This window comes from Phycodurus eques, chromosome 19 (assembly GCF_024500275.1).
Source record: "Phycodurus eques isolate BA_2022a chromosome 19, UOR_Pequ_1.1, whole genome shotgun sequence".
NCBI classification, from domain to species: Eukaryota; Metazoa; Chordata; class Actinopteri; order Syngnathiformes; family Syngnathidae; genus Phycodurus; species Phycodurus eques.
In genome coordinates, this window is record NC_084543.1 from 10,951,603 (window position 1) to 10,970,511 (window position 18,909).

Below are 18,909 nucleotides of genomic sequence, written 5' to 3' on the forward strand. Positions count from 1 at the left end.
ATGGAGTTAAGAATTCTTTAGAAAAGTAATGTTTCTTCTATGTCAATGACAGCTAATATAATTAATAAAGTACTATTAATTGAAGATATGTGGAGAATGTGCATTTGCATTACACAATAATAAACACTTATACTATGTACAATTAAATAAGCAAAAGCTTTTTTTTTTTTTTACAAATACTGTTATTGATTGCACATAAATACAAACTGTAAAAATATAGTTCATATACTTTATTTTCTTTGGAAAGGATGTATAACCAAGCATTCATATAACATATTCCATATTTCAGCTCACTGGACGACAAACATACAAAACTATGGAGCTTAAAAACGCAGCATCATCACTTCTAGTTTAATGGCATTTGTTGGTCTTGATGTGCAGGGAAGGGGAGTGGGGAAATGTGTAGAAGGCATTGAGTCACAGGAGCAGAGAGGGGAAAAGGGAACATTTGATTGTCTCAGGGGGAGGAGAAAGAAAAATCACATATTTCCAGGGCAACTGCAACATCCAAGACTTTCTCCATTGGTACCATTTTGCGCGTCAGTTCTCTGGGAACTGGACCTCTGCATTACACGAGAGCGCAAGCCAGAGAAAGAGAAGAATCTCATCCATTCGATAAAATATTTGTCCCACACGTCACTACTGAGGTGACACAGCATTTTGTGTTCCCAGCTCGGTGGGGAGTAAAAAGAAAAAAATGTGGTCGTTCCATGGCCTGTGCTCATGTGCAACATCAGCTTCAGACGAAGAGGCAAATCCTTCCGCTTACATTCATCATGCGCAAAAAAAAAAAAAAAAATAAAAAAAAAATACTGACTGCGTTGAGGTTCGGGGAGGGCGGTGAACCCCACTACATGCGCTCGGAACTGCCCTGAAACAACCGCCACACGTTTTAAGAAGACCGCACGTGCACACCACACCTTCGTATGACATCCCTGAAACACCAAGACAGCTTCTCGCAAATACTGCAGTAACACAACAAAAGAGAAGTTTATGGAAAGCTGTTTGAGCTATACTTTGTATTTTAGATATCCAGTTGTATGTCCATGTACTAGTATACTCTTTGCTCTCACTAGTAGGACAACTTTGGCACACCAGTGGGACAGCTACGTGTTACTAGTGAGGCATAAACTGCACTAGTTGACAACTGTGTGTGACTAGTACTACAAGAAACAAAATTGTCTTACTAGTAAAGTATTTTTCTACTACTAGTGCCACTTTTGGCCTACTGGTATACAATTAAACCTTAACAGTAAACTACTGTGCTGCTCAAGAGACACTGCTAGGCCTGACTAATAGGCATGTGTCACACAGTAGTGCCTTCAGACCCTACTAGTAGCACTAAAATGCACACTCGCAGTTTTTTCCAGACTAGCAACGTAGTTGTCCTATTAGTATGCTGAAGTCGTCCTACTAGTGAGGACAAAGGGCATACTAGTACACAGATATTGAGCTGGATATCAAAGATATCAAATAAAAACTCAAATGAGGCAAAACTGTGCGCTAGTTGGTCCTCCATTAGTCCAGGGCCTCACTAGTAGTACGAGTAATGCGTGAATGTCAACTAGGGCACTAGTTTTGCCTCACCACTAAGTAGTAGTATGTAGTTGTCCTAATACTATGCTAAACTTGTCTTATTAGCGTGCAAACAAAATGTCAAAATAGTGGAAGGCTGTGTAGTCGTTCTACTAGTGCGCTGAATTGTCTTAATAGCGACGCAGAAGAGTGTAATAGTGCTGGATATTATGGATAAATGCTCAAAGGGCTTTCCATTGGCGTTCCACGCAGTAATTCAAAAACGCTTCCATCCTATTAAGGCTTTATTTACATGTGGTGACTGCAGCGTGTTGAGCCACAGGGAATGTGTGTGTGTGTGTGTCTGTGTGTGTGAGCGCGTGTTTCAACTCGCTGGGTAAATAAATAGAAGAGCGAGAGAAAGGATGGAGGAGGAAAAAAAAAAGTAAATAGAGTGTTTGAGATGACTGGAAACCTGCAGTCACCGTTTTAAGTTTTTGGTTCCACCTGCTTAAGAATACCTTTGTCATTTTATGTTCTAAGGCCATTTTCAACATTTAAAAAAAAAAAAACTCACACCAAAAATCCCAAAGTATCTCATCATTATTGCAGTCCTTCGTTTTTGTTTTTCCCCTCAACTAACTGATATTAGTTTTCGCAACGACTACGACATAAAATGAAGGATTTGCATGGATGGTTGGTACAATGTTTGGGAAAAAGCAGAAAAAGACAGCAAACAGAACCCCCAAGTGTGTATTTGTGTGTGTGTGTGTGTGTGTATAAAAAGAGGAAGTGTGCGTCCTTCCTTTATAGGACGGTGCTCTCGCTGTCCAGCTCGCAGTCTTTGGGAGGCGGCGGCGAGGACACAGGCGCCGGCTGCTGGTCCACGTTGAACTCAGGCACCAGAGTCCGACTGAGCCCTTTGAAGGACATGGCCGGGTCTAAAGACAACACATCAGAACAGACTTAAACGCGGACACTGCGCACGCACAATTCATATGGGAAAACAATGCTGCGTATACGTATAGTCCACCAGTGAGTCTGTTCCCAAACTACCAATTCATCCCCATGTGACATAAATAAAAGGCCCCTGATGACAAAGATGAAAAAGAGCAGCATGAGTGTATGGAAAGCCGTTTGAGAATTTGCTCAATATCCAGTTTAAGGTCCATGTACTAGTACACTCTTTGTCCTATCTATCTATATCTATATATATATATATATATATATCTCTATATATATATATCTATATATATATCTATATATAGATATATATATATATAAAACATGTAGTTGTCTTACTAGTGAGAAAAAAAGAGAGTGTACTAGTGGACTGGATATCAAGGATATGGAATACATGCTCAAACAGCTTTCCCATTGGAACGCTGCTGTAATGATTGCATCCAGGGGAGCTGGAGTCGTATTTTCCAAGGGCTTCAATACTACGAGTTCTAACAGCGGGTGGCGCTGTTGGCTTTGGAGTGACAACAAGCAATGACAGGAAGTGAGATGAGGGGACAAAAGAAGAAAAGAGTGAGGGATGTGACTTGTGACCACACACCAGATGAATGTGTATCAGTGTATTGGGTTATAAATACTGTATTTCCTCAGAGAGTGGCCAAGTAATATAGGTGTGCAGGACATTAAATGTAAAATGATAGTCTCCTTTATTTACTGGAAGACAGTTTAATTTGAACTTCAGCTTTACCGATGCGACGTCTGCTCTGCCGACAGTGTGTATTGTGCGAAAGACGTTTACTTTGATAAGTGGGGTAGAGTAGTGAAGATAATTACAGCTACCTAGTGGGACCACCTGCTTTAATATTCCTGAGGGTATAGAGGAGGAGGCCTCTATTCGAATTGTGGCATTTATTGATTCTAGTGGATGACATACCTTTAAATTAATTTGGGCACGAATTGGAGGGCTTTCTTTTACATTAATACAAAGAGGAGGCCACTATTATTTCTGTAATAAATAATACTGTATATATTGGATTGGAGGCCACTATTTAACTAACTAAAACAAATGGAAAAAAAATACAGTAAAGGACAAATTTAAAAGTAACCTACTGGAGTAGAGATTAATTGCTAAATTTACACACAAAAAGTATTTTACAAAATTACAACAACGAAAAAAGAAATTTTAAAAACATTACTTTTTAAATAAAACAAAAACACTGTACATAATAGAGTGGGGCCACCATTAATTGAGAGAGAGAAAACAAACTTAGGTGGAGGCCACTAACTAGTTACATTTAAAACATTGCAGGCCATTATATTATTTAAACAAAAAAATACATTAAATATACTGTTTGTATAGTGTGGAGGTCACTGTAAAAAAAATGTTTTAATATATTTTAATAATAATTATCCATCCATTCCCTGTACAGCTTATCCCCCCAAATAAAAAAACATATACATACATACACAGACAATATATGCACACAAATATGGTGTACAGTATTATTGGAGTGGAGGCCACTATTGAGGAAATTTGGTACACGTCAGGGCTGCACATGCTTCATGCTGAGAATACTACAATTATAAGACAAATAATAATAAAAAGACTCTCTCTAAACAGCCCCACATTTTTCTCTTTTTTTCAGCCCCACATTTGGAAATCGGTCAGTTACATGAGTCATGTGCAGCATGGAGCTTGCGTGTCAGCTTGTGATACGTAATACATGAAAAAGAGGCAGCAGGCGGTGTCGAATGGAGGCAGTGATGAGGTGGACACAAAGTGTAAATGTCAGTGAACGACAAACCTCTCACACGAGCTTCTTTACCCTGCAGAAGTGTTACAACGCACATGTGACCATTAGTAGTCGAGCGGGAGGAGAAAAGATCAAGTGAGAAAAGACGCTCACCCATCATTTTGTAAGCAGTGGTGCAGATCCCGTTGGTGTCGTTGGCCACAGGGTTGGGTTGCGGGGGCGGAGGTATGGTGGGCCTGTTCCTGGGCTTGGGGACGGGCCGCGGGCGGGGTAGCGAGCCCGTCTGGTAGGGGGACGGGGAAGCGGGGGCGACCTGAGCACCGTCCGGGCCGGGGGTGGCGGGGAGCGGGGGGGTGTCCGGAGGGCTGGGGGAGTCCGGCGGCGAGGGGTCCGCGCTCTGTGGGTCCCCGACGAGCTGACTGGGAGAACTGGCCTGTGTCGGCGGCTCTGGGGGCGGATGGCTGGGGGCTTGGATCGGCGGCTGGTTACTCGAGTGACGCCGGGGCGTGCTGTATGGCTGAGAGTTGGGGGACGTGGGGGAAGTGGGTGAGTGGCCGGACAGGGGTCTTGGAGGGGGACTTAGGGGTTGCGATGAGTTGACTGAGGTGTAGGGCTGGCTGGGCGGTGGGATTGGTGGCTTGGGGGGAGCGGGCGCCTGTTTCTTGATAACTGGAGATTGATGGAGGAACATTGGTTACTTTTTAGATTGTGCCTATTCACAAGAAAAATGAAGAACAACTTATGAGTCTACTGTTTATGTTCCTGTCTGCTTATGATAGGCAGACAAGTTTCCACAAAGTTCAGAGTGTCATTAGTAAAGAATGAATTGGCAATTTGCCGAATCGCCACTATAGTGTTCCCCCGCTATATCACGGTTCATTGTTCACGCAGATGCTTTATCGCAGATTTTTGAGCGTGTGTTTAATGTTTTTTTTTTTTTTTTTTTTTTACGACCGCCTATTAGGGTCACCTACTGATAGGAAATAATTAAACGAAGATGTGATTTTAAAGTAGTCATCACGGTATTTAATATTCGACAAGACGCAATTTAAATAGGCATATTTTCTCATACAGTTCTTCTATTACATTTCATTAGACTGTGCCGGGGTCGTATTGTTACAGCTGGTCAGTGTACTAACTAGTGATTGTTTTAGTGCTATATGTGCTTTGTGCCCTGACCTCTGCGCATCGTATGCGGACTGGTCCCTGTGCCCATCTGGCTGGCAGCCTGGCTCCCTGCTCCAGAACCGTTCCGTTGGATAAGGGGGGTTGGCGCAGTTGTGGGGTCACGCAGCTTTGGGTTGCTAAATGGAGAGAAAGGAAAGAGAAAGTTAATCATTAGGTGCATTGGGCATCATGTGTTCAAATACTGAACCACGCACGTGCAGGACGGTTCATGAAACTGAAGAACCACAGTTTCTGATTCATTCCCCTACCTGTAGCCTCCAGATAATCACAGCTGAGATGTAAATAATCAAAGTACCCTAATATTTCCATAGACACTGTAAAAGCTGCGCCTGTGTGTTAGCCTCGCGTCTGTATGCTTGTCGTGTTCAATTCTTCTTAACATGCATGTTTTTTTGGAATGTGGGAGGATGACGTGGTATCCGGAGAAAACCAATCCAAGCACGATGAGAACATGCAAACTAAATAGCAGAAGGCCGGAACAGAGATTCGAACTCCAAACCCCTGAACTGTGAGGCAGATGTCCTAACCAGCAGGAGACCATGCTGCCATTAAGGTATTCAAAAAAATACAAACCTAATTTTGGCTCTAGCTCACAACCAGCATTGGTACCAGCGTGAACAGGGGAAAACAGACCAATACATCTTATACCCCAAATAATGGCTGGTTCTGTCGTCCATTAGAATGGCAAATAAAAAAAACAAGCCTCACACACACATTTTAACAACTAAAGGCCTCTTCTCAAATAAAACTCTGAAACTGTCTGAAGTTGAGTAAATGTCCCTGGCAATGCCTCTTTCATTTTAGATGGATAAAAACATTTAAGGATGCCAGCAAGAGATTCCATGCTGAGAGGGCAGAGTACCTGAAGACCCCTCTCTCAATTTATGTCCGAGCGTTTGGAAAAGAGACCATAAAGAGGTACTGAGAATGCAACAAACAGTGTCCGACTGTATGGCACTTCTCTGCCTGATAAAAACACAGAGATCGGAGGAGGGAAGGAAACCAAAAATTGCTTTATGAATAAAGGTGTACCAGTGAATGAGCCTGGGAGGTTGCCACCACAGGCCATCCAACCCTTAGGATTGTTTTTATCTGTCTGAATGTGAATGTTACCAAACAAGAAACCCTGAGTCACACGACAATATCCTGCCTCCTTTTATAAATAGTTTATCTGTGGATTAGAGTGATTAAGCAGAGGAAAGGATTGAGTGATTGCACAAAATGACAGCAGACATGTTGTCCCTGCAAGATGAGTAATAGTGAAAGAAAACACACACTCGGGATCAAGCTTTGAGAACACAAAATGACAAAAGTTTGACCGACTTATAATAAATAAGATGTCCCTCTCCCTCCCAGACAGCATCGGCAGTGAAGCAGCTCTTACCTGAGCTCCTCCGTATGCTGCGCTAGAAGCTGCTGAGCGGCAGCAAGTGCAGCGAGACCCTGAGCCAAACTATGGGGGCTGTCGGGCCCCTCCGCCCCCAGTGGAGCTTGCGCCAGGGGCTCGGCCGAGGACTGCGGGACCTGCCCGACGCCTTGTCCCTGCCCCGGGGCCTCCACAGGGGGTAAAGGGGGCTGGAAGGCAGGTGAGGTGTGCTGCTTTCTACCTAAAGTGGTACTGCCTCTACGGAGGGTGTGGTCCGAGTGCTTGTTAGAGGTGTTACTGGGGGGAGGGCAACGGTGAGAAAGTGAAGGAGACAAACAGAGAACACCACAGGACTGATCAGAAGAACAATGATTACACCAGGAGAAAAAAAATCATCTTGAATACAGAAAACAAACAAAGGGTGAGTAGGATTAGCACAAAAACACCAGAAATATTTTAGATATAAAAATGTGAGCTAGAAATAGAAATAATATTAGTGTACGAACTCTAATCACCCGTGAGTCCAACATTCAGGAAGCACAAATCAAAGCCAGGAAAGCAAACTGGGTTAATGTTAAATGCTATTTAAAAAAAAAATGGGGAGCAAACAACACTGGAGATGTTTACTTGTCTTTGCGGCTTGAGTCTGTCTCTGGTCCCACCAAACTGCCTGGTCTCTTCCGCTCAATTGTGCCACTGTCATGATCCAGATGATTGTTGTGGTTGGATGAGGGTACAGGCATTGCAAACATGCCAGACACATTGAAGTCCACATCTGCAAGATAAGAGGTAATATTTCCAAAAACATTTTTTAATGCAGTCTTGCTGCAACCAGTAAAGACTTCGAGTCATGGTCTTAAACTTTTAACTTAAGATTTTCAAGTGTCTCTCCAAATTTAGGCCAATAATACATGTCACATTTTATGATAAAATGCTTTATCTTCTTCAATCAAACAATGAATGAAATTGCTCTGTGTGTTCCAATTGCCGCCGACACAACATGAAAAAAATCGCTTACGATGTTAAAAATTGGTAGGTGTTCACGTGAAACTTGGGAGCTGCTCCTCCTATGAAACTTTACATTACTTGTTTATTGTTAGCAATTTAGCATCAACAATTTAAACTCTCAAAGCAGTCATTATTTATTCCTGGTGTCAAGTAGCTAAGTCCAAACTTGTCTGCCTTGAGATCTAATGACAGTTTTAAAGAGAAAACCCTGCGCTTACCCTCAGGAAAGAACCAGTCAGCATGCTGGATGATGGGCTCTATGATGGCCACCACGTGTACAGACGTAGCCGCAGCCATCTCTGCCAAACTCCTAGGTGTCCGTGTGAAACAAAAAAAACATTGCTTAACACTTTTATAAAGTAAATAAAATGCTAACTGCATCATTGAATATCACAAACACGTCTTTTAATTATCGTGGACACATACTCACCCTTCAGTCTTGGCCCAGAGCAGGTTGGGTCCAAGGACAATGGCAATGTTGCTGGGAGTCATTTTGTTTACCTCGCTGTCCTGAGCCAGTTTAGCGAGGAACTTTACCAGATACCTAACATGTTAACAACAATGTCAAACAAACTACACAGTTAGATACCATAGTAAGGCATTTTGGGGATTAAGGGCGAGGTTACCTCAAGTTGGTTTTGTTGTTCTTTGGTAGCTTATCGCATACAATCCATAGAGCCTGAAGCCTCTTGTCGGGATCTGATAAACTGAACCAATGAAAGAGCACATCTTAACCAGGGTACACATCTACCAATGATGAAGGAGCCAGGAGCATTAACAGCGAGGGTAACAGATTTGAAGAAGATATTCCCCATCCATCACCTCATAAAGTTAGTGACGATATGGGAAAACATTGTTTTGATAGCATAAAAGTCTAGCCATAAGCACACATATGCTGATTTGTTTCTCGTCAGGTGCGGGGTCTCACAAAAAAATGGATAAGCTGTTGATAATCATTGTGTGTTCCCCACCTTAGACATGACTTTGTGCTCATGTCATGTGTTTGTTTTAAAATAGGAGCCTTGCCTGCATGCTTGGGTCCATTCATCATAAAGCTGGTGGGTCATTAAAGGTTCAGGCAGTTCCCTAAGGTAGGACTTCAGTGCTCCTGAAATTGCATGTCCACATGTATTTCAGGTTGCTATTACACCAGCAAATACAGTTCTGGTTCGGTTCATACCAGCAACAGCATGGGGGTCAGAGTAGAACTCCTCCAATTGTGAGGTGGAACAGTCCAGCGCCGCCTTTAGCTTCTTTAGTTTGGATGCCCCAGCTGCAATTCTGAATAGACCCTGACACACACACACACACACACACACACACACACACACACACACACAAACAAAACGTGATGGCTATGAGCGCCCGCAAACAAACAAAAAAAGTGTATGCACTGCCAACTACGAGTTGCAGCACAGCACACTCTTTACATTGACACACACACACAAAGGCAGTCTTCACTCCATTAGCGCACGGACCAGACTCAACAGGATATTGAAAAGGGCTTTTCTGTTCAAACTCTTTCTTTCTTGTACAAGCAGACTAACAGCTACAAATGTGAATTATGAGCAGGAGAAAAGTCGACTATTGTTTGCTAAATTTGTTTTCAGGAAGGGACAGCGCCACCTTTTCATCAATCAGCATGCTGGTGGCGTGGCTAGCTGTGGGAATCCGCTCATCTGTGCCAACCTACACGTGAACAAGCTAGTTAAAGCTTGATCTCAGTTTGTGGTGTTGTAAATAGGGACCACAGCTCCGTGTGAGTTTTAATGAGCTACGCCAGCACTTATTTTACTTAAGGCAGCAGAACAAACCGGTGAGCAGTCGGGTTTTGAGCAAACGTAAACTCATTCTATGCTTTAAAAATACAGAGGGGGAAATTAACTGGCAGCAAGATCATCTTAAAACAATGAAAGCACCTTGTTACCATCTGTTATGGTTTAAATTGACTGATGACAGGAATTATTTTTTTTTTTTAGGTCACAAAACAATTGCTAAATGTGACACAGGTGGGTCTTTGAAAGGGAGTTCCAAAAATCATTTGTGAGTGGAAACCAGGAATAAAATTAGGGGGAAAATAGATTTTCATGTTTTCATTCATGTTTTAAAACTGCATTGCTGTTTTTGACAGCTGAATTAAGTACATAATTGACCAATCCTGCAATGTAAGCCACAAACAGTGGGTTGAATTCAACAACAGTATGATTTGGAATGGTACACATTGACCTAACTTGCATGCTCAGCTCATTCAGATGCTAATCGATGAACTTTAAAGTGTCTTGGTACACAATTGGGGTATTGTACCTAAAGTCCGGTATTCAATGCACTTGATAATACCAAATGAATGCAACATTACTATATTTAAAATTCATTTAAATGTCTACCGGCTTGAATTCAGCAGTTTGTTTTGGCTCAATTACCTCTTCCTTCATCCCAGTCTCTAACAGCATCATGACACAGGCCTCTATGGGCAGGGCAATCTCCCTCCCACTCCTTTTCAGGTGCTCATCGAGCGCAGTGCCAAAGGCAGGCTTCTCAATCCAAGAATCTGAACATAAAATGTGAATTTCCTTATGACGATACAGCAAGAGATGACATGCAATGTAAAGACTTTTGACATCCCGATTCCATTTACACCGTTTCTTATCCAAAGAGACATAAAACAACAATATCTAACATCTGACTGTCATGGTGGTGTGGCCTGGAATTGGTCTGGGCAGCAGATTTGTGGGGTCAACAGTTGAGGTGAAGTACTAAGTCAGCAGGACTGATTGTGCAAATGTTTTGTGTTTACGCCTGTGTCAGATAATGTGCAAAGGAGGGAGGCTGTAATGGGTGGAAGGAGTGTGCATGTGCGCAAACGTGTGGATTGCTTCCCACTACACAGAACAAGGTCTCATATTGTGACAGAGTGACTTTGGTAAAAAAAAAAAAAATGTTCTTTAGCAAAGGTGCATTGTTTACTGTTACATTGGGAACATGGATTTAGCAATGTCCTTTACCTTGCTGAGCCTGGATGGTTGGCAAGACACTCTCCAGTAAAGTGAGAGATTTTCGGTGGTATTCGGCCTGAGCTTCAAGAAGCTACAGGAAGAGAAAAGAAGAAGAGAAAATGATGAAGGCTGCAGAATGAGACAAACCGAACAGAAAAGAGAGCCTGGTCTGCGCTCTGTTTTAAAGTGACACGACAGCTGCGGGCATTCCCACGGAATCCATGCAAACATATTTTTCACTTGTCAAGAGTGTTGACTCACTGCACTCACCGTTAAGAAATAACAGGCATAGTCTCCTTCTTTTGAGAAGAAACTATACATGTCTGCAGCAAGTTGGTCCTGGTAGGAGAAACACAAGGTGAAAAGTGAGGATATGCCAGTACACAGTAGCTTTCCAGAAGAATAGGGTACCAGTTAAAAAATATTTGAAGTGGCACTTGGTTTGGTGCGCAGCAACTTGACTATGTGAGTCATAAACCCTCCTGTAGGAGAAAAAGATGAGGGGGAAACACAATGCTCGTACGCTTCCTGAGCAGAAAACCTGACATGCATCTTACAGTAGAGCGACACTAAAACACACCGATCAACAACTTCAATAGCTCAAGACACATGCGTGCGGGAGCTGACGGGGCATTTTGAGACATCCGGGTGCGTCAGTAAACTTGGTCGAAGGCCCAAAAGGTCTTGGAATGTTCATTTGCTGCTAAAATAACCTTTTCACAGTCGAAATGTTTGACCAGGCTACAGAGGCTATAAAAGACTGCCGGCCTGCATATTCGTTTAAGACTCACCTGATCTACCAGTATACAAGGCTGTCAAAGTTGTCATGTGAATGCAATCTGAGAGACACTTTCAACAGCTGTATTATGCCAAAATGGATGGAAACTGGAGATTACCATAAACACATTGAAGCAGCTCATTTCCACACAGAATCTTTGATACCTTGCAAAGTTCCACTTTGTTCATGGCCTCGTCCACTTCCTCCTTGAGTAGGTCAGCCTTGGCTGTCAGTGCTTGAGTGTTTGTTCCTGAGATTATTGACTTGGTTGCCTGCAACCATCTGTGTTTGGACATAGAAAGACACACATGGAATCAAGCTTTTTCCATGACACCACAATGTCAACTTCATAAGTGAGGAACAGAAGCCCTCTATTATCATGATGCAAAGTTTCATATGAGAGAGAGGATAGATAAGCAGCTCCATATTCGTATACTAAATGAAAACCTGACATTAAGGTGTTCTGTGCAAATGTTCGTCCTAGATGGCAACTATTAAGGAATCAATATGATTTAACCTATATAACCTAAGCATTGAACATTATTCAGAAACTAACTAAATAGTGATGAGTCAAACCTCGCTCTGGCAGAATCGTAGTCCAGCACCAATTTGGCCAACTGTTTCCTCTGTTTCAGAATGTTGGGAATGTCCACCTACCAGAAAAAAAAACCCAAATTATTTATTTTCTTGGCTGTCAGCCAAAAATCTTAACCTGTATAGAAGAGAAACAGATGTGTGTGTTGACGTGTTTTTTTTTTTTTTTTTTTTCAACAGGAGTTTTTCGGATTTAAATAGTATAACACCACCATACTGAGACATGTGCAAAACATATCTCTAAATGCGTTAAGAAATTTGATTTATAACAAGCTGCTGTTTGAGGTTGCTGACCTCTGCAAGCTGGCTGAGAGGATCTAGGACATCTTTCTCTAGCTGTAGCTCGTGCTGCATCAGTTCAGATGCCAAACGACTCTCTGCATCCCCACACACCTCCATCATCTTCCTGTCAACACATATCAGTACAGAGGGGAAGAGGGTTTTTATTGTGTGTGTGTGTGATCATCAGCAAAATCCATCCATCCATCCATCCATTTTCTGAACCGCTTCTCCTCACTAGGGTCGCGGGCGTGCTGGAGCCTATCCCAGCGATCATCGGACAGGAGGCGGTGTACACCCTGAACTGGTTGCCAGCCAATCACAGGGCACATAGAAACAAACAACCATTCACACTCACATTCACACCTACAGGCAATTTAGAGTCCTCAATTAACCTGCATCCATGTTTTTGGGATGTGGGAGGAAATCGGAGTGCCCGGAGAAAATGCACGCAGGCACGGGGAGAATATGCAAACTCCACACAGGCGGGGCCGGGGATTGAACCCCGGTCCTCGGAACTGTGAGGCAGACGCTCTAACCAGTCTTCCACCGTGCCGCCCATCAGCAAAATGTGGGAGGCAATTGACCCACTCTGTAGATAAAGTACAAACCACATTGTTGTGTTGTCAAATTTTGTATTTGTATTTTTATGAAAGTAGTCAAGGAACCATCACGCACACATTTGAAGATGAGGTGATGCACTCTCTCTTCCTCATTATTTCCAGACAAACATGTGACTGCTAAGTGCCAACTACTTTCAAAAGCATGAAGTGATTGTTACATCCCGTTTTGTACATTTCATTTGGCCACAGCGAATAAGCGGCTCCTCAAATGAAGATGTTGAAAGCCCCATTATGCCATTATCTGAAAATAAGACTAAATGGACTGTTTGTCTGACCTCATCATTCATACTCCCTGAGGAGCATCTGGCCAGCATAGCAACCGTTGCCACTGAGAAGGAAAAGATGATCTGAAGTGTCAATCAATAAGTAACTCACCCTATTAAAGAGTCCTCGCCCAGCTGGTTTCCACCTTCCACCATAGCCTGAGACAACGCCGTCAGAGGAAGCTTTTTCTGCGGCGGATAAGTTTGTGTGGATGAAAGGCAGATGCAAACAATGATTAGTCTCAAACTGAGCCACTTCAAAATAGGCAAAGGTCCATGTTTCTATTCAAAAGCGGGAGGTTGAGGCCAATGGAAATGTCATCAAGACTTTCCATTGAGTGAGCAAGAGGTGCATTCACAAAGTCAGGAAGAGGAAGTGAGCTGTCTGAGAAGAGGGGGGGGGGGGGAAATAGAAGTTAAATGGGATATAAGAGGTCACCAGGAGAAGTGAATCTATCAAATGCAGTGTTCTTTCCAAGCACCTTTAAAATAGGCCACTTGTACAAAAAGTATGCTCCCAAAATCCTTGTCTAATGAGGAAAATACAACCAAAACAGTCATGCACAGAGACTCTAGTGAAAGTAAACATAAAGATCAGAAGTAATGGAACAAGTGGTTTTGAACAGGCCAAGGAGGTGAAATACTTCTTTTTTTTTTTTTTTACCTGACCATTTCCTGTATAGAGGCGTGGTACGGACTGTAGTGCATGTTGGGTTGTGTGGGGCAGAAAACACAAAAGATACATTACGTCTACTGGGATATTTCTAAGTTAGATACAATTGAAACTGTGATGGATCAAGTTGCCTTGTAGATGATTTTCAAATACTGCATACAATGATCTGAATTTAAGGCTTCGGGGGTCACCTGGGTTAGACCAAAAGTGGACTCACATGTCTTTTCTCTGCATCTGCGCCAATGTGTCCCTGCAGACATGAGACCATCTTCTTGTGTGTGTTGTGGGACACCACACGCACCAACTCCATCCGCCGCTCAATCTGTGCAACAAGATGTAACAATGTTTAACAAATATATTCCAGATTTTAGAAAAAGTTGAGTGATATTTTAACATCAGGCCTTTGAGATGTGTAATCCAAACTTACATAATCCTTGGATTATATTTTCTTTTGGTTATTATTGTTGTTTTATTGACCAGCACTGTAAAAAAACAGCCATAAAGAAACAACAGTGTACTGATGGTTAATGAGTTTGAGTTCTGAACATAGATTTGATTTGTAGATGCCTTGGGATAGTTCAGAGTTCAACGGTGATTGATAAGGATGGTCCCCATGGAACAAGGCTGGAATGTTATCTTTAAAGCACATTGCTCATCGGAAGTGTTTCCATAGCAACGGTCACTGGGCTGTGAGCAGGTCCGATGCGTTCATTAGTGTTAAAAAGGCGTCGGGGTTACATAGGCTTTCTCCTGTCTGCGCCCTAGCAACACAGATCCACTCTGTTTCAGCTATAATACTTTCATTGATGAGCTGGTCAATGATGGGAGTCACAGCTATTTTGGTTGGAAGCCAAGTGAAGCTGCACTGTCCTTGTGATGCCAGGTGCTTGACTGGGACAACCAGTGTCAACAATGTGCACAGCATTTCCGTCATTTTTTCACACCTTTGCCAAGAAGAGGATATGAAAAACGCTTTGCAAGATCACACCTTGATCTCATAAAAAGCTGGCAGCACCAAAGAAAAATAGTTGTGCCTGGAGGGGGGAAACAAGTCGTGTTAAAATAATGCTCAATGAGGACATTGAGATCTAGAGGGCAAGCGGAGCAGTAACGGAGGGGGATGAATGCGAAAGGGAGGATCAACCAAATACCAGACAATTGTGTTCCAAAAACAGAACAGAGTCAGAATTCCACAGCAGATATCTGCCTCCTTAAGCCACACAGACTCATTTTTGCCTCCCACTGTTCTTGCGCTCTTACGTCACTCATGACCCATGGTGGCCCCCAGCATTCCCAAAACAGCTGGGTCAAATACAAACTCACAAAACACACACGTAAAAGACAAGATCTATATAGCTTTGCAACATTACTTAGACTACGGCCAGTTAGTATTTGACACAAAAACAAGACAGGAATTCCCTTTCCGCCAATGTAGGAGGAGGAAAAATCATGGTTCCATGTATTGGAAGTGTTTGGCTTTCATGCATCACTAGGAAATGGTTTCCTTTCAAAACAGGATACAGAACACCATAGCATAGCTTCTGTCATACGCCTCTCAAGGGTAGCAGCAGGGTGTGTTTCACCAGTTTTGACGAGTTAAACACGGGGACAATCCCATGACGCACTACAGATGAGGGAATCCCAGACTTGCAGAAAGACAAAGAAGGTGCCTGTCCTGTTGCCTGTATTTGTTTATTGGTTTCCAAGAGAAAGGTGTGGACAAGTTTGGAATGGGAAAAAAAAAAACATGACTCACTCAGGGTGATTTCAGACGTCAAGGCTAATTTGTTTGCATCAGAGAAGTGTAGCAGAGGTTGGTCGCTAACCTACCAGACCGCTGTCAAATTTTAAAGGAACACAATATACCATATTGTGCAGACAGGCTCCTTGGTCATTCCACAGCATTTCTGTGGTCTCCTACTGTGGTCAAGCTACTATTAAAGAGGAGCAACAAGGAATTCCAGCTCAGTGGGAGATCGGGGTAACAGAAAGACAGTTGATTAGAACAGTATATAGAATTTAGAAAAGCCAAGACAAGGGTGAATTTATTAAACACGTCTAAATTTAAAACCAAGAAATGAATTCATGGCTACATCCATCCATTTTTTAACTGCTTATCCTGAAGCCGATCTCAGATGGTTTAGGCCAAGGGACGGACTACACCCTGGAATGGTCAATAGCCAATTGTAGGGTGATTGTGAATGAGATTGAGTAGAAATTGAATCCACGCCAGATGGAATCAACTACGTTAACTAATAATGGTCACTATTAAAGGCTATGGAGTGGGTTAATACATCACAATGTAGTATCGAAATCCCTAGATTGATCTGTCAGAAAGAAATAGAACGAGCGGAAACACAGCAATTTGATTGGATGCATCGTGCCAACGCCTTAACATCTGCTGATTTTTTGTCTGTGAGCTTTCCTTTGAATCTTCTTGAAGGAATAAAAACAATGTTTGGACTGATTTTGAGACAACTCAGAATTAGCATTCCACAATAATGCACACCAAATTATGACCAAGCTGAACAAATCAGGAACTAATACATTCCCATCCAACACTACATCAAAAACATAGAATTTTATCTCTCTTTAGAACTAAGGGATCATACGAATTATTTTTTTTGTGTGCCCTGTGCTGCTAAGGATGCAGCTGATTCCCAAAGAGGCAACACTGTCTTTGAGGAGCAGTGAAAGTCGTTGAAAATTGTCAGACATAATAAAATACAGCCACTTCGTTCTGCAATTACATTTTGTTCATCATCTGTCATCCAATTACATCTACACAAGCACTTGCGTGTGTGTGTATAAAGGCAAATATGTTTAGAGAACATGTTTTAGAGGTAATGTTCGCTTATGTGTCCCTTACGAAACAAAGTGTGCATTACTGTACTGTGAGTTGTGTTGTTTTCTCAAAGCAAAGCCAACCCACTTTGTTTTATCTGCATCTTTGACAACACCCAGTTGCACACAAAGAAGCCTCATCGCTGGAATGCCTTTGCTGAGCAGCCACTATTTGGTGTCAACCCCACCTGCTTCCTCAAGATAGCTACAGAGACTGAATGAACCCGAGGTATTGACATTCAGAACGAGTTAGTTACACAGCACAATCACAATTAAAGTGACCTCTTGTCCAGATGACTTTGGGATCATTGTTATTGTGGAAGTTTTTCACAATTGTGTCAGTCAACAGTTCTTCACATCTGCATGTCACACTTTGGATCAAGTGGTCAGTCTCCAACCAGAAAAGACAAAATACCAAAAAATAGAGGTGACATGAATAAACTGTTTCAACTTTTCGTTCCTGCATCTGTGAGACTTTAAATTAATCGATTTTGTGGGAATGATGCGAGCAAGGCGATCCATACCGTAACAAAATCCTGTTACTTATCAAGTCATCACAATCATGGAACAGTTACCTGTATATGTTACAGTGTTTACTGTGAAACCCTAAAAGGAAGCGCTTGTCAACATCCGACACGTCCATCACAAATTTAAGCACACAAACTCAGCTATTTCCCAAAGTGAATAACAATCACCCGCTAGGCTAGTCATCACAACTCGGTCAGCAAACATTAACAGCTATTATAGAAATAGCATGCTTTTGGCAGCACTAGAATATAATTATTTGTGTGTGTCTGTGTGTGACAGAAGACAGAAGAGATAGGAAATAAATACATGACAAATAAAGCTGAAAAGTATAACATAATATATAATGTTTCTGCAGGTTATTTTCTCTACAAAACCAAATTATTGTGGACTATTTTAATAATTAATTTGATATTAAATAATATTTAACTAAAAAAACATCTCCATTTATTAGCTGAACAACCCAAGAGATCAATATTGTAGTGGTAGTAAGAAGCTACTTTTTTCATTTTTGCTTTCTTTTTCATTGAAAGGAAATATTTATTATTTATTGTTTTATTATTTATCGCTCTTTATCGTGATGTGCAATTGTTGAAGTCAGTTTATTGGCATTTTCGGCTAACTACAGTTGTGGGTGAAAATATAACATACAGAAAAGGACACAATCAGAGGCTTATGTCAAATGTTTGGTGTGGGGGAAAAAAAAAAAAAAAAAAAACAAAAAAAAAAAATTTTAGTGCTTCCAACAGATGCAGCCTTTCCCTGGATGAGGTAAGATCTGGTGACAGCTCTACAACATCAGATTAATGGTTTACCTGTAAAAGGTCATCACTGAGAACTTCTGTTTTCTCTGCTCTGCGGGTGAGAAAGAAAAACAGAAAGGATGTGATAAGTACTGACAGACAAGGACAGGAGATAGAAGTAGCCATGCTTCACTTCAGTTTACATATTCTGAAAATATGTGCAAGGAGTAGACCGTGCTGCAGAAATACCAGTTTACACACTGAACTTGAACTTCATGGGAACATTATCTGGTACAAGCCTTCCTAAAAGGTTACACTAGTCTAACATCAAAATAAAATGTGAACAATACTCTTACAGACATTTAATAAAACACTAATGGAGAAAGTATGGCAGAGGTTCAAACAGTGGAGCTCAAACAGGGAGTTACATCAGCTCTTGTTAGTATCTGGTGACTCACACAAGCAGAGCAACAACACAGCAGTGCCCTGCCCGAGCCTATTATTAGTCAGCTAATAGTTGGGCCTGGTGAGGTCAGACAGATTAAATTCACTTAAAGGGAGAGGGCATGGGAGGAACTAATGCTTGCTTATCAACACCTTCAAATTAGCTGGTTGCTAATGGTTGAACCTATCGTAAATGTAACTGTGACTGAGTGATATCTTATTACAGTGTAGTATAATGCTAATTTAGCAATTTCTAATGCATAATACTTCAAGCAGTTGCATCAATATCATACATTATTTATACATATATTTTTTGAGTAAAAGTGATAATCCATCACATCTGATGGTGCAAAATATCA

At 41.8% G+C, this 18,909-nt stretch overlaps 1 protein-coding gene across 5 annotated transcripts in view; it reads right to left on the bottom strand.

Moving 5' to 3' along the window:
• Positions 1-215: 215 nt before the first annotated feature.
• arhgap17a (Rho GTPase activating protein 17a) overlaps positions 216-18,909 on the bottom strand; it is a 29,372-nt gene continuing 10,678 nt past the window's right edge. Inside the window, exons 2-22 of one of the 5 annotated variants that reach the window (XM_061705908.1) lie at positions 18,179-18,218; positions 14,212-14,316; positions 13,986-14,018; positions 13,434-13,510; positions 12,451-12,562; positions 12,139-12,215; positions 11,727-11,844; positions 11,055-11,123; positions 10,794-10,875; positions 10,212-10,339; positions 8,972-9,083; positions 8,818-8,899; positions 8,418-8,498; positions 8,222-8,335; positions 8,010-8,101; positions 7,411-7,558; positions 6,802-7,080; positions 5,409-5,533; positions 4,383-4,898; positions 4,281-4,302; positions 2,372-2,456 (exon numbers count right to left, since the gene is read on the bottom strand). In XM_061705908.1, coding sequence (XP_061561892.1) covers positions 4,298-4,302; positions 4,383-4,898; positions 5,409-5,533; positions 6,802-7,080; positions 7,411-7,558; positions 8,010-8,101; positions 8,222-8,335; positions 8,418-8,498; positions 8,818-8,899; positions 8,972-9,083; positions 10,212-10,339; positions 10,794-10,875; positions 11,055-11,123; positions 11,727-11,844; positions 12,139-12,215; positions 12,451-12,562; positions 13,434-13,510; positions 13,986-14,018; positions 14,212-14,316; positions 18,179-18,218 — 2,395 coding nt within the window. In that variant the 3' untranslated portion in view covers positions 2,372-2,456; positions 4,281-4,297. Of the gene's footprint in view, positions 4,303-4,382; positions 4,899-5,408; positions 5,534-6,801; positions 7,081-7,410; positions 7,559-8,009; positions 8,102-8,221; positions 8,336-8,417; positions 8,499-8,817; positions 8,900-8,971; positions 9,084-10,211; positions 10,340-10,793; positions 10,876-11,054; positions 11,124-11,726; positions 11,845-12,138; positions 12,216-12,450; positions 12,563-13,433; positions 13,511-13,985; positions 14,019-14,211; positions 14,317-18,178; positions 18,219-18,909 lie in introns of all 5 variants that reach the window. The other 4 variants (XM_061705905.1, XM_061705907.1, XM_061705906.1 and 1 more) reach the window with 4 other exon arrangements.